The 12,156-nt window shown below is 40.8% G+C and overlaps 1 protein-coding gene across 8 annotated transcripts in view; it reads right to left on the bottom strand.

The window, feature by feature from the left end:
* The window catches only part of ubr4 (ubiquitin protein ligase E3 component n-recognin 4), a 64,533-nt gene that overhangs the window by 2,892 nt on the left and 49,485 nt on the right, over positions 1-12,156 (bottom strand). For all 8 annotated transcript variants that reach the window (XM_061736537.1, XM_061736541.1, XM_061736538.1 and 5 more), the window contains 35 exons: positions 11,994-12,072; positions 11,642-11,884; positions 11,297-11,465; positions 10,987-11,131; positions 10,683-10,768; positions 10,509-10,596; positions 10,085-10,278; positions 9,755-9,994; positions 9,518-9,656; positions 9,288-9,413; positions 8,955-9,083; positions 8,510-8,859; positions 8,194-8,284; positions 7,984-8,068; positions 7,513-7,640; positions 6,956-7,085; positions 6,706-6,866; positions 6,523-6,632; positions 5,912-6,053; positions 5,599-5,680; positions 5,313-5,486; positions 4,909-5,030; positions 4,094-4,291; positions 3,885-3,965; positions 3,698-3,785; positions 3,351-3,478; positions 3,061-3,168; positions 2,818-2,934; positions 2,504-2,694; positions 2,132-2,305; positions 1,907-2,006; positions 1,550-1,768; positions 1,335-1,448; positions 1,035-1,177; positions 784-909 (listed from right to left, as the gene is read on the bottom strand). In XM_061736537.1, the coding sequence (XP_061592521.1) occupies positions 784-909; positions 1,035-1,177; positions 1,335-1,448; positions 1,550-1,768; positions 1,907-2,006; positions 2,132-2,305; positions 2,504-2,694; positions 2,818-2,934; positions 3,061-3,168; positions 3,351-3,478; positions 3,698-3,785; positions 3,885-3,965; positions 4,094-4,291; positions 4,909-5,030; positions 5,313-5,486; positions 5,599-5,680; positions 5,912-6,053; positions 6,523-6,632; positions 6,706-6,866; positions 6,956-7,085; positions 7,513-7,640; positions 7,984-8,068; positions 8,194-8,284; positions 8,510-8,859; positions 8,955-9,083; positions 9,288-9,413; positions 9,518-9,656; positions 9,755-9,994; positions 10,085-10,278; positions 10,509-10,596; positions 10,683-10,768; positions 10,987-11,131; positions 11,297-11,465; positions 11,642-11,884; positions 11,994-12,072 (5,000 nt within the window). The remainder of the gene's footprint in view (positions 1-783; positions 910-1,034; positions 1,178-1,334; positions 1,449-1,549; positions 1,769-1,906; positions 2,007-2,131; positions 2,306-2,503; positions 2,695-2,817; positions 2,935-3,060; positions 3,169-3,350; positions 3,479-3,697; positions 3,786-3,884; positions 3,966-4,093; positions 4,292-4,908; positions 5,031-5,312; positions 5,487-5,598; positions 5,681-5,911; positions 6,054-6,522; positions 6,633-6,705; positions 6,867-6,955; positions 7,086-7,512; positions 7,641-7,983; positions 8,069-8,193; positions 8,285-8,509; positions 8,860-8,954; positions 9,084-9,287; positions 9,414-9,517; positions 9,657-9,754; positions 9,995-10,084; positions 10,279-10,508; positions 10,597-10,682; positions 10,769-10,986; positions 11,132-11,296; positions 11,466-11,641; positions 11,885-11,993; positions 12,073-12,156) is intronic.

Below are 12,156 nucleotides of genomic sequence, written 5' to 3'. Positions count from 1 at the left end.
ACCATTACCGCCCGTAACCATAACGCGTGTTACACTCCCGCCCGCTCCCGCAAAATTCGGAGAATTCATGCCCGCACAATAATAGAGACTTTTTTTATGTTGTGTCTTCTCCCGTCCCAAGAGAACTGTCCGAGACAAATCTATCTGATTTAATGTCAAATAACACTAATACATAACATTAAATGAACAAAGTTAACGAATGAAACATTAATTTAACAAATGGTAAATGGTTTAAACTTATATAGCACTTACCAGCTGTACTCCTACAGCCCCAAAGCGCTTTACACTGTAGACATTCACACACCGGTTGTCAGCGGAGCTGCCACACAACCTGACAACCGGGAGCAACCGGGGATTCAGTGTCTTGCCCAAGGACACTTTTGTGGACACAGGAGCCACTGACCTTCAGGTTCATGGGCGAACGCTCTACCAACTGAGCCACCTTCCCCACTAATGAATCACTTGGTCATTATATTGCTGTGGAGGAAGAGAATGATGCTGACCGACTGCAGTCCCGATCCCGTGGTCTCTCTTCCAAGATGCGCCACAGACACTAAACGTAGTTTCTCCAAATATCTGAATTGCCTTGTCTTTGTTTTGTAAAGACCTTGTTTGAGGTTATTTTCCACGTCATTGATTTCCATCTTGTCGCTAGGCTACATCCCGATCCCACAGTGTTTTTTTTATCTGCCTGTTCCCGCCCGCAGCAAAGTTCAAACCGCCCGCTCCCGCAAGATTTAAGTTGGGTCCCGCCGGGTGCCAACGCAGCCCTCTAATGTGTACCTTGCTAAGCACGTAGCAAATGCTGATTCTGGCACATGTGGCCCCCAGACAGGAAGCAGTCCATTGCACTTGGTGTTAGCATTCTGGAGAGCAGCACTGTCCCACTCCTCTCTCCCACGAGCCAACCTGGTTCAAGAAGAAATTAATAAAAAGTTGTCAACGCAAGAATTGCAATGCAAGGTGACATGACATGAACAGTATGAATGAATAGTATTTTTCTCAGCATGGGTGTAAATGACGTTAGCTGCTACCTGACAGCTGCCAGATGACAGTCGTAGTGGACTATGTTAAAGTGCGATACAGTGCTGTAGCCCTGCTGCTTGCGAGGCTTGTTTTCAAAGTCTTCCAAGGCCACACGCTTTGTGAATGTGTAAATACCCAGGACTTTGGTTGGCTGGTGAAACAGAAAAAATAATTGAAATGTTATTTTAAAAACGACATATTTCAACATATTATGAAGAGCATGTTGTCATTTGTACGTAGGGTTTTAGAATTGCCTCCAACTGCCCCAGAGCTAAATCCAATCAATCAATTAATCAAATATACAATACCTGAAACTTGTAACCCTCTCTGCAGATGCAGCAGGTCAAACCCGGCTCTTCTATCAGCTCCTCCATTTGCTTCAAAAGTGAAGTCTTCGTAACCACCTGCCCCTTCTCATTGGTCTTATTGGCAAACATTAAAAAAATAATGCATAAAAATATTCATGACAATTTGTTGCATAAATTGTTGTGAGAGACTACTAAAAACTAAAAAGAAAACCTACCGTCATTCCCAGAGTTCCCAGGGCCTTCTGTCTCATGGCCATTGCCATGCGCTTCTTCTCAGCTCTGGTTTCCCTACGAGCTGCTTCAATCTTCAGATTGACATCACTATTCTCCCTCAACGCCTCAAGAAGATTCTCCGCTAGTGTTCCGATGCCTTCATCGCTGGATACCTGCTCCAGCTTGTGCAAGTTCGTTATTGAATCTGTGCCTATCAACATCTTGACACAAAAGAGGAAGGAAAAGACGCTCAAGTTAGATAAAAAGATTTCTTTGCCAGGGTCAATCCACTACACATAGAAACTGTCCAGAGGAATCATTTTGGGTATAAGACAGTAGAGATTTAAGGTATTTTGTACCTGTGTGGGTGGATGCTGGGTTGCCAGACCACGGAGAAGTCTCAGAATGAAGGGTAGAGCTGGTCGAGAGAGGAACTTTTTCCACACGTCTGCGTCCAGGCTGAAAGTTCAGGGGAAAAAAAAAACATCTTTTTTCTTTCCACTTTCAAAAATCTAGCACACACATGATCATATCACAGATTTTCAAAGAGCATCTTTAGGTATTTAAAGCTGAAGGAGACGTACTTTTTTGCATTTGGGATATGTTTCTTCATGTAGTCTAATGCACTCTGTGTGATTCCCTTCTGGAGGATGAGATCTTTCAGCTGATGGCCGTTGCTGTTGTTTTTGATTCCAGCAGCGATTTTACAGAAGCAATCCAAAAAGACTTTGTCATCTGCACTGTGTTCCTCGTCGTAGCTTCGGAAATAAACACAAAAGTAAGTCTTAACAAGTTAGATTAAACACTCGGATACTGAAAAACATTGGATCATAATCTGATTTGACAATTTCACTTTCAGTAATGGTTGTTTCGTATATTTAAATACATGACCATCGTTCCCCTTTAAAAGCTTGATACAAGAGCTCATTTGTGAGTGAGAGCAGAGTGATTCTCACTTGTCAAAGCTGCAGTATGGTTTGAAGCGCTCTACTAAAATCTTCATCTTCTCCAGTTCACCAAAGGATAAGTATGGGATGATACGCAGCAAGCCCTGCAGCACGCTGGGATTGGAGCGCACAAAAGGGGTGTTGATCTGATCCAACAACATGACGAGCTGATCTTTGTCCCCCGTGAGCAGAAGGTTGCTCTGTAAATGAAAAAAAAAATTAATAAATAAAACGTTTGCGATTACATAAGACAAGTGAAAAACTGTTCAAAGCCTAAGTGGTCGTTTTTAATCCAGGGAGTGGAATCTGATTTATATCCTCACCTTGTCCTCCGAAATCTCTGCATTGGCTTCATCCAGTATGATTTCCATTATGCTCAAAACTTGTTCTGCTATAGAGGCTCCACCACTGTCCTTGCTCTCCTGTTCAGCCACCAAAGCCTGAAGAACAACAACATTAAAACTGAGCCTTTTCAAAACACTCAATGATTAAAATAAAAAATATAGACTACAACAGCATCAGAATTTTATTGAATATCAAATTACTATTCTCTATTTAAGACCTACCAGGTTGAGAGTTCCCAGCATGACATTGAGTGTGTTCATCTCTGGTTTGACGAGCTGCTGTCTGTTGATCTTCACCTTCACACAGTAACTGAACAACTTCAGCAAAACCTGATGGAGAAAGAGAACCATAACTATCCACTCAGTAAACAATTGAGTCTCGTGGGAAAAAATACAACCAACTCTTTGGAACAAAGCTTTTCTTACGTGATAAATGACTTAAAATTAAAAGATGCAAATTTATTGCAGCTATATAAAAATGTTATTATTTGGACAAAGAAGATGTGGCTTACAGTGAGCAAATGTCTTCCTTGTTTGAAATCATTGATTCCAGACAGCCGGTTGAGCATACACTCCAGTCCTCCACACTGAGCCATGACTCCTGCCATCTTGTAGACTTCCTCATCGTCTTCCTCCTCATCTGTAATAAAGGGAAAGACAATATTTTTGTCATATTTCCGACCAAAAAAAACAACAAAAAAAACATCTTGTGCAGTGTGATGAAGTCTTGGAATATGAAGAGCAAACAAAACAGCATGTTAAGGGAAAAAACAGGAAGACAAGAGGATCTCGTACTGACAAAACATGACATACAAAAAAAATAGATATCAGTAAAGGGTCAAAGTAAATTACACCGAACCTGTGGTTGAGTCCAGTGACTCTATGAACTCCTCAGTAGCATCTCCAAGGAGACCTCTCATGCGATAGATGATTCTCATTGGCTCACCCTTTGAAAGATAAATGGCAAGTAGGCTCAATGACAAACAGTAACTACATTACAACATCGCAACAATACTTCCGCATTTTCCTTATTTCATGAGGCTCACCTCGTTTGTCGGGCACCACACCTTCTTGTAGACCTCTGCTACCGACAGATCCAAACTGATGATTTTGTTGTTTACCAAGAGCTGAAAATAATCAGACAGGTATTTCATACGGTAGGTGTCTTATAATATATCAGGTACTAAAATGTCTTGAAGAAACTGAAGAATGCGATAGTAAAAAATGACTAAAACAAAGTATATTGCTTCTTTACCTCCATGCCACTGTCGTCTTCAAGGAGCGCCACCAGGTCGCAATCTTGACAGATCTTGTTCTTGATGTCCCTCATTAAAGGTCCGATGCCAGGCTCATTACTGCTGTAAGGATTTCCTGGCATGCGGCCCTGCAGGAAGTCCTCCTGCTGAGGATCCTTTTCCAGAGTTACAAAGAATTCTGTAACCTCATTCTCCTCCTTGAAAAAGAAAAACAAATCGATTTTAGTCAATTATCTGGTCAAGTCAGTTGTAGAGTGTTAACTTCAGAGACTTTCCTTGATGAAAATGTATAAGATTCGGGCTGTTCATTTCAGCAGATAAAAACCTCGAGAGAGAGATATTGGTCTGGCTTCAGAAGGTGGAGGCTAGGTTTACTGAGTCGCATTCTTAAAATGCAGCCTGTTTCTGCCTCTGGACCGCTGTGGTTTAAAACCACATTACGGTACATGGAGAAGGTGGCCCCAGGTTTCAATGTCCTCTCGAGGAAGATTCACAACCATTAACACCTTCATTAAAAGGGACTTATTTTAATGAGTTTTGTCTTGGGGAGCATTATGCCAGAAACCTCTAGCTTATATGCGTTTGCAATTTCCTGCTCTAACCACGGCCCATCGCTGGTATTAAGAACCCTTTTACTCATGCTCAAGCAACTAATTTCAGACCAAGAAAAGCAACATTTCAAAGCTTTGAATCAGAATGTGGTTTAGTCTTTTTTTGGCTGCATTTAATTCAGCAATCAAAATTGAAAATATGTTGGGTTTTTTCATTAAATCTATAAACTATTGCATCTCTACTCAGGGTAAAGGTAACTTACCGGGTAGATTATGCTGCAAAGTCTCTCAAAAATGAACACCGGTGTTCTGTAGTCATCCAGGTTGTACCGTTTTGCAGTCTCTATGCAGACGGCCATGAAGGCTTTGGTTTCAGACTCAGTACCTGTTGAGTTCAAAGGTTTAAATTTCTGATGTTAGGCACACTCAAAATGCCATCTTTGCAGATATAGAATTTTTTTTTTTGGTAAAATGCACAACTTAAATTTAAAATCTATCCTTTTATTGTTGTATGTGGTAAAACACACCTAAATTAATGAAGTTTGTACCAAAGTGACTAACTCAGAATGATTGTTATAAAATTTTACAACAAAATTTGTTATGATCAGTGTCAGTTGCTAAGCAAAATTTTACATCTGTGGAATTCAGCTGTGGAGTCAGTTCTGACCTGTTGTCATGTCCTCCAGCATCTCTAGAAGCATGTCCTGAGTCTCGTCGATGAGCTTGGTGCGCTGGACCACCAACTTCCTCAGACACAGGTAACCATTAAGCACCGTGCCAACCAACCTACTTTTGAAATGCCGCTTAATGGACTCCACCTCCACAAAAGAAGATAGCAATCCTACAGTTCCAAACACACAAACATTTAATGTTATGGAGTCTTAGTCTGAAAGTCTTAGTACTTGATCCTCCTGATCATCTCTAATTTTGTGTTGAGATGAAAGCACACATACCAGTCAAGCTCTTGAGGGCGTAGCCTTGCTGCAAGTCTGTGCTCAGTGTAGCCTCCTCCAGAGCCAGAAGATTGGCTATTTCCTGATAAAAAAATAGAAATGAATTGAAAGATTATACAAAAATAAGATGTATGAACTAATTCTAACATTAAATATGAAAAATATTGCTATTGTAACTATTTTCATTTCAGTATTTAATTTCATCACATCTAACAAAACTTCAGTTCATTTTGATACATTTAAAGATTTGTTAGCACCACAAATATAAAAAAGCAAACTTACAATAGCATAGAATCATGTTTTAAGGCCTTACCTTGGTAATCAGGTTCCCAATGTAAGGCAGAACTCCCCGCGCAGCCAGGTAGACCTTCCAGTGCGTTGGCTTAATCAGCTTCTGATACAGGCCCAGATACTCCGCTGCACACTCTCCAGCCACACTCAGTTCATCAAGGTAACTGGCAGCAAGAGGGGAAATTTATGAGGGAAAAAGTGAGAGGATTCCTCTTGCTGTTCAAGATGTTTACTCTTTAATGTAGTTACAACCAGGTAACTTGCTTGAAAACCAGCTAGTGTTTATTGTCAGCTTTCACAAAGGGATTTCAGTGACATATTCAAACTCTTTTTCGCAGAGGTACATTGCTGGTAACATGTTTGCGCATATGGTCTTTGCATTAATGTGCGCAGCGGTTTGCGCCATCAGAAAAATTCAATTTTGAAGGCTGGAAAGCTGCGTCTCACAGCCAATGTGTGGTTATTATAGTAATGCCACTTGCTCTGTTGCAGGTAGGCAGGGAATATTGCCTGAAATGCTGCATTTAAGGTATTTTTGTTGAGTTTCATCATTGCTAACAATGGTTGCAAGTAATTTCAGTACCGTTTCATTTCCATGCCGTTACTTTTTTTTGTTACGAGGAAAATTCGTACCTGGTAAGTAGGTCAAGAACTTGTTGTTTGCGGCTGGGGATTGTTGTAAGGGCCTCTATAATAGTACAAGCTGCCTGTCTTGCAGCTTGGGTGGCAGGTGTGAACAGAACCTAGAAAGAGGATTTCAGTTTCAATTTTGCACACTAATCAGTATTCAATACTTCAACTAAAAACCGTCGTTACCTGCCGCAGCCAGTTGTTATGGCTCAGTTTCAGAAGACGAGGGAAAAGGCCTTCCCCTTTCCTTGACCTTGTGAATAGTTTCCACTTCCATACATACTTTTCGAGCAGATACTGCTTCCGCAACTCAGCTTTTCCCTGAGGCTTTGTTGCCGTTTCCTGGCCTGTGGTCACATAAGAAGCGAAAACAGTAAGGGTCTTCCTAATGGCTTAATGTGACTGAATACTTTATGTATTCAGACATGCTACTTACATCGTGCTAGAAGGCACTTTTTCCAGGCTTCGTAAGATGCTTTGGGGTCTTTCTTGAGCCAGAGCTGAGCCTGAGCATGAATTTCATTACTGTAGGGCCTGACTGTGGTGAGGGACTCAATAGCAGCATCCTTTAAAACAAAGAAAATACCAAGACAAATCAGTTTGGGAATGTGCACATTTGCCAGATATATTAAAGAGCAATTCGCTGGATGTAGGCATTAAACAGACAAACACCAGGGAATTAATTTAACATCAATATGAAAATATGTTCAAAGTTCACTGATGCTGACAGGTTTTAAAACTAATTCCCCAAAACAATCCCTGACTCCAATGAAAAAACTTTACTAATATGTGGGAATATTAGTCAATCAGCTGAACGCCAGTTTTTGTAAGTATTTTAATTGTAATTGCTTGTTTTATAGCTCCTATGGAGCCTCTGAACCTTTTAGAAGCAAAATACTTAAGTAGAAACTGCTTCACTGCGACCTAAAACTTTCACAAAACAGATATAAACAAAGATACAACCATAACTAAATAACCGATTTGCATATTTACCTTGTTCTTCTTGCTTGTTGGTGTAGGGGGCTTTATCAGCTTTTGCAGGATTCTCAGGCACATGAGAGTGATGTTTTCCACCACTACAGGTGTCTTGATATTCACTGACATGAGGAACAGACTTAGAGCTAAAAAAAGGAAAGAAAAAAATCTATTAGAAACAGGGTCATTTAGACCTACATCAGATGACATTTTCATAGAAATGACTAATCTTAAAAAGAAATGTCCTGTCACCAATAATGACCACAAGCATGGCAGTGTACAATTATTTGTGTCAAAATGTAAGACTGATGTGTGTGACTGATGTTACGCAACTATTAAAACAATAGAGAACTAATCTGGAAATTAAGTCTGCACCTTAAGTTACTCCAATTTCAATTCACACCTCCTACAAATAAGAATATCAAACGACTGATAAAACATTTAAAAAAAAAAAAAAATGTTATGTTTCAGAATGAGTGTGAGCCTTACCACAACGCAGCCGTAACTCCCAGCATCCACCCTCTTTGGAAATGGAGTCGGTCAGCAGCAGCATTTCATACTGCAAATTACTAACCTGAAGGGGCACAGCATTAAGAATGTTTGGATGACGAATGAAAACCGGACAAAAAAGCTGAACTGCTTAACACAGTGACTTTGTAGCTTAAAAACAGAATCATATTCCAGGAATATGTGACATACCAAGTCAGGATTGGCCCAGTGACCTTTGAGGGCAGATGACACCTTGGCAATGATAAGATCATTCATTTGCTGAGTGGCTTCTGGATGATCTCTGAATGAGAAGTACATGAGAAAATGACTTTCCAACACTTCAACACATTGCATATTAGCAATTAGCTTTTTATCACTATTTGACATTCAAGTTTTTCAATTTTGAGTTACATGATTTAGCCACTAAAATGGAAGTTAAATATCTTATTTACTTTTACTGTGTCTCTGTAGTTTGACAACAAATTTAAAAAATAAAAATAAATGAATACAGAAATGAGGAACACACCTTGTGAGGAGACAGACCAGCTGACGAACTTCATCCCTCATGGCTGCTGTGCCTCGTCGTAAGTTATACTCAAAGAGCTCACGGATGAGACCCTGAAGGACGAGTATCTGCCGAAGGGCTGGATTAGTGGCCAGTGCACGGAGTAGCGTGATGCAGTGACCTGTGACAGCTGAGGCACAGCCGTAGCATTTGGTTGAGGATGTGTGGCCACAGCCCAGCACAGACAGAGCACGGTACTGGCTGGCGGTGAAAGTGGGCTGGTGGCTGCTACTGCTGCGAGATGACTTGGTGGCAGCCTCTCTCTGCTGGAGATCATACTCCAACAGCTCTTTTCGGGATGCGAGCACTTTCTGTAAGGAAATCATTTGGGGTGCAATTACATATGAGCATGAACATTTTTGGTTTTCTAAAACTAAGAAATTACAAAGTGTTTTTCCCCCCTGACCTGTATGATCTTTGAAAGCTCATCAAATGATGTCTTGCAGTCTCCACTGTACTCTTGAGCCAGTTGCTGAATGTATCTGTTTACATTAGCAGAGGACGCACCAAGTCCTGCACCTGCTCCTGTGTCATCCTATCAGAAACAACAGAGACAACACATAAACATCTTGAGAAAAATGTTTATTCCAACTGGTACAATAAGATATCAATATAAACTCTGTATCAGACGCATTCCAGTAAGTGGCAAGCATGCTGAAAGGGAATTTTGTTAACGTTTCATTTCTAATACTTAGTTTCTTACTTTAAATGCACCGTTCAGGCCTCTTGTGTGACTGACCTGAGGTTTCTCTGGTGCTGCCTCATTGACTTTAGACAAGAGGCTCTCCAGCTGTGGCCTGTGGCCCATCAGCTGGTGGTAGACCCGGTCTGCTTTATCCAGCAAGGTGTTGATATTGGTCACAGCCTGAAGAAGAAAAAAAAATGCATTCAAGATTATTTTTTATAGAAATGGTCAGCCGACGTCTTATTTGCTTGTAGTTCGTTTTTGTCAAATAAGTATATAATTACTTTTTTCCTGTCTTCTTCATTCTCAATGGGATCCACTGCACAGCATGGTTTAGCATACAGCATGAAGTCAAATCTGGCATATTTGCAGAAGCCGCAGGCATTGCAAAGGAACGGGTCTTTTTCATCATAGTTGATAGACCTGCGGAAAAACAAAAAAAGAAACACCTTGTAAAAAGAGAATTATCTTTGAAGGTTTGCTCTAAAAAGCTGATATATTAGAGTAAACACACTGCTCACCTGCACTTGTGGCACTGATAGACGTTCTCACCACAGTTGCCACACACCCCGGGGTTGGCAGGCACAGAAGCGCTGCAGCGTGGACACTGCAGGGTCTCAGTGGAGGCCTGATAGTTCTCATAAAAATCTGAAAACTCAATCATCAGGTTGGAGGCGACAATAGGTAGAGGAAGGTCAATCTTCACCTCCGTTTGGCCAGGGGTAAGCTGAACTTTCTTGGCTTTGTGCCAACGAGCAGGCCTAAATAAGTCAAGAAATGCATGTTAAAACAGGCCGAGTGGCCACACAATATAAAGACAAACCTAACCATAGCTCTTTGCTGTAACATACTTGTTCTTTAGTTCCACAATAGCTTGCACAGTCCTGTTGTTGTAGTAGAGATTGATGGTGCGGACCATTTTGGTGCGTTTGAGGTCACCGATCTTCACTGTGACCTTACTGATGGTGTGGCTGCCAATGAGCTTGACAACCTGCTGCGTGGTGGTGTAGCGGGTGTCGACTTTAATGGATGACAGTTTGATGTTCTGTAGGGAAAAATGAGGACAAACAAAAAAAGTTTAAAACTTTATATTTGTTATCATAAAGATGCTTTATTTTGGTTTAACCTTGAACTAGTACTAGAAAGATTATCACCCCCGATATCAGCACAGTGCATTAGTATGCTAAGCTCAATATCTTTTATCCTGGGTATTTCAATTAGAGAATGCTTGATCTAATACAAAAAGCCAAACATGTATAAAAGTACTTGTCTTACTGAGAATGGAACTTCTGGATTGTTGCACACCAAGCAAGGGTCACTCTCCAGATAAAAGCCGTCAAATTCCACTAAACCAGAAAGTGTGCTGCAGGAAAAAAAAAAACAAGTGCAATTTAATGTAAATAACGTCTCATTTTTTTTACTTAAATACGGAGCAAGCATGCAACATACTTGTAGATGTTGGAGTTGGGGTGATTTGTCAGGATGTGGTTCTGTGCCCTCAAGATTTCCACAGCTTTCTGGGAATATTCTTTCAGCTAGGCCAGAAACACAACACACAATTATTTATACAGACTTTCTATAATTAACAATGTGCTTGTTAGGTTCTCAGATGAAAATATTCACAATAACTGGTTAGGAACATACTCCAGGAAAATTGTTTGATATGGGATGTCAAGTGAAGTGGAAGCTGCTTCAAAAGGGAGTAGAACACACAGCAATGCAAGGATTCAAAATAACACAAACACCTACAGACCTTTTTCTCAGTTTGAGGGGTTTTGAGTGAGAAATATCCAAGTAGGTCAACAAATTGGGCAGCTTTGCGTCCATATGCAGGAAGCTCTGGCCATATAGCCCAAATCAGTTCAAGGAGCAGCTCCTGCTGAGATTTGCTAGAGTTCCTGTAGAAAATTTCATATAAAAGCACAGGTTTACAATTTTACATTTAAATCAGTTCATCTTGATTTTTTTTTTCTTTCTTACAAAATCTTTTGCTTATCCATACTGTATGCATGGGACATTAGTGTTGATCCCAAGCACATTATGTAATAGTGTGTAAACAGTACCTGTAGATGTGCAACGCCAAGCAGTGAGCCTGCCAGCGCACAGCAGATGAGTTGGACTCCAGGAGGAAACAGCGCAAGAACTGGATCAGTGTCTCCTTATCTGCAAATTTGTTAAGCTGACTGACCAGAGCCATGCACAGCTGATCTTCCTGGCTGCTGACGCCATCCCCTGTGATCAGTCCACACAATACAATACAGTCAGAATATCAGCATCTCCCACCTATTTTTCTATCAAACCTCTATCCCAATTATGGTCAAAGACCAGAGCAAATCCAGATCCAGTATAACCCTTTATAAAACCAGAAGTAATAAGCAATAGTGGAAACTCCAAGTTCATCATCTCACCCTCTTTATCTTTCTCTTTTTCTTCTTTTTTGCTTTTCTTGCTGGAGGATTTGCTCTGAGAGGACTGAGAAGGTGCTGCCTGTCCCGCACTGCCAGAGCCTCCTCCTGAGACTGATGAGGATGTAGAGGAGGAGGTGGCGAGCACCTTGCTGCCACACAGGGCACACGAGAGGAGTTGAAGCAGAACTGGAGAAACACCTTCATCCACAAGAAAGCTAACCTGGAGCAGGAAGTACAACACGGCTGGCCAGCGAAGAGTACGATGGATAAGAAATAGACAAAGAAACAATGTTAACAAGAATGGGTTTAAGTCTTGTTTCCAATTACATTTAAAATAAAGTTAGGAACTTACAATCATCCTTCATGCAGAATTTCTGCCAGTTGACCGTCCTTTGAGTGGCGATTTCAGCACATGCTTTCAGATGTTCCATCTGCAGCAAAGAAAACTATTTACTTTTCAGCAGTTTTTGTTCCTCAGTGGGAGAAAAATAAAATAAAACACCCCTTACAACATC

This window comes from Cololabis saira, chromosome 12 (genome assembly GCF_033807715.1).
Source record: "Cololabis saira isolate AMF1-May2022 chromosome 12, fColSai1.1, whole genome shotgun sequence".
Lineage (NCBI taxonomy): Eukaryota > Metazoa > Chordata > Actinopteri > Beloniformes > Belonidae > Cololabis > Cololabis saira.
Note: the sequence above shows the minus strand (reverse complement) of the source record. Positions and strands in the feature narration are given on the sequence as shown.